Source organism: Propithecus coquereli, unplaced genomic scaffold, assembly GCF_000956105.1.
Source record: "Propithecus coquereli isolate 6110/MARCELLA unplaced genomic scaffold, Pcoq_1.0 Scaffold34, whole genome shotgun sequence".
Classification (NCBI taxonomy): Eukaryota; Metazoa; Chordata; class Mammalia; order Primates; family Indriidae; genus Propithecus; species Propithecus coquereli.
Window position 1 is genome coordinate 3142914 of NW_012149063.1, and position 1409 is coordinate 3144322.

Sequence of the window (1409 nt, forward strand, 5' to 3'; positions counted from 1 at the left end):
TTCAAGGAAAAAGCCAAGGAAGCATTGGATAAAGCCAAAGATGCAAATAACGGTAACCTACAATTAAGGAACAAAGAAGTGACTTGGGAAGTACTAGAAGGAGAGGTGGAAAAAGAAGCATTGAAAAAAATCATAGAAGACCAGCAAGAATCTCTAAACAAATGGAAGTCAAAAGGTCATTCTGATTTTTCTTTGTTATTTTAACTCATTTGCTTGAGTAAAAATTTCAAGCAGTGTTAAAAAACATTGGCAATAGACAGTTTCTTTAATAAGTGTTCAATTATATCTTCTACAGGTCGCAGATTTAAAGGAAAAGGAAAGGGTAATAAAGCTGCCCAGCCTGGGTCTGCTAAAGGAAAAGTACAGTTTCAGGGCAAGAAAACTAAATTTGCTAGTGATGATGAACGTGATGAAAATGGTGCAACTGGTGAGTTTTTTCTAAGTCTTTGGGTAGTTTCATGAGAAATTTGTACTTTCATAAGAAATTATTTGTCAGGGAGAACAGGGATGTGGCTTTTTAACTTCTGTATAAGTGCCAGTCTTTGATTATAACAATTTCCCTCAGTTATGCTGTTTTATGGGTGGGAGATAGGATATTTAGAAGATTAGAAATCAGATGGTCTGTACTAAAGGAAAAGCCTTTTCTCATTGGTGCAAGGAAGTTGTTCCTAAGCTTTTCAAAAAAGAATTATTAACAGTTGTGCTCAATATTAAAACACAGCAGTGCTTACATTGAATCTAACAAAAATTTTGTTATTGTCTAGGACCAGTAAAAAGAGCAAGAGAAGAAACAGACAAAGAAGAACCTGCATCAAAGCAACAGAAAACAGAAAATGGTGCTGGAGACCAGTAGTTTAGTAAACAAATTTTTTATTCATTTTAATTAGGTTTTAAACTGCCTTTGTTTTTGGAGACTTTAAAATGAAAACCGAATTAGGTCCACTTCAATGTCCACCTGTAAGAAAGGAAAAGTTTTTTGTTGTTTAACTTGTCTTTTTTTGTTATACAAATGAGGATTTTTTTTGGAATGTATAGTTTGTGTTATTTCAGATAATATCAAAAGGAAGATTCTTCCACTAAATTGCCTTTGTAATATGAGAATGTACTAGTACAAACTAATAAATATATACTGTATAAAAAGAGCAAAAACTTAGTTTATTTTTTTGTTTTTGTGCCCAAAGCATTTGAGAAAATTTAAAGCTAGACTATTGGCTATTATGGGCTCTTCCCACAGTTAATTCACCTCCCAGGCTGGCTCTCTGTATTTATCCAGGCAACTTGAGAACATTATAAATAATTACTTATTACAAAGCTTTTCAATACTGAATGCAGACAAGCCAAAAATCAAGAGACTTACTGATTTCTTTTTATGAAAGTTGTATGATGCTGGCAGGTCATATCGAAGTTCT

General features: G+C 33.0%; 2 protein-coding genes across 2 annotated transcripts in view; one reads left to right on the forward strand and one right to left on the reverse strand.

Moving 5' to 3' along the window:
• The window catches only part of SSB (Sjogren syndrome antigen B (autoantigen La)), a 33553-nt gene extending 32404 nt beyond the window's left edge, over positions 1–1149 (forward strand). Inside the window, exons 10-12 of the mRNA XM_012650680.1 lie at positions 7–175; positions 296–427; positions 765–1149. Of these exons, the coding sequence (XP_012506134.1) occupies positions 7–175; positions 296–427; positions 765–853 (390 nt within the window). The 3' untranslated portion in view covers positions 854–1149. The remainder of the gene's footprint in view (positions 1–6; positions 176–295; positions 428–764) is intronic.
• METTL5 (methyltransferase like 5) overlaps positions 854–1409 on the reverse strand; it is a 13771-nt gene continuing 13215 nt past the window's right edge. Inside the window, exons 4-5 of the mRNA XM_012650801.1 lie at positions 1358–1407; positions 854–955 (exon numbers count right to left, since the gene is read on the reverse strand). Coding sequence (XP_012506255.1) covers positions 917–955; positions 1358–1407 — 89 coding nt within the window. The 3' untranslated portion in view covers positions 854–916. The remainder of the gene's footprint in view (positions 956–1357; positions 1408–1409) is intronic.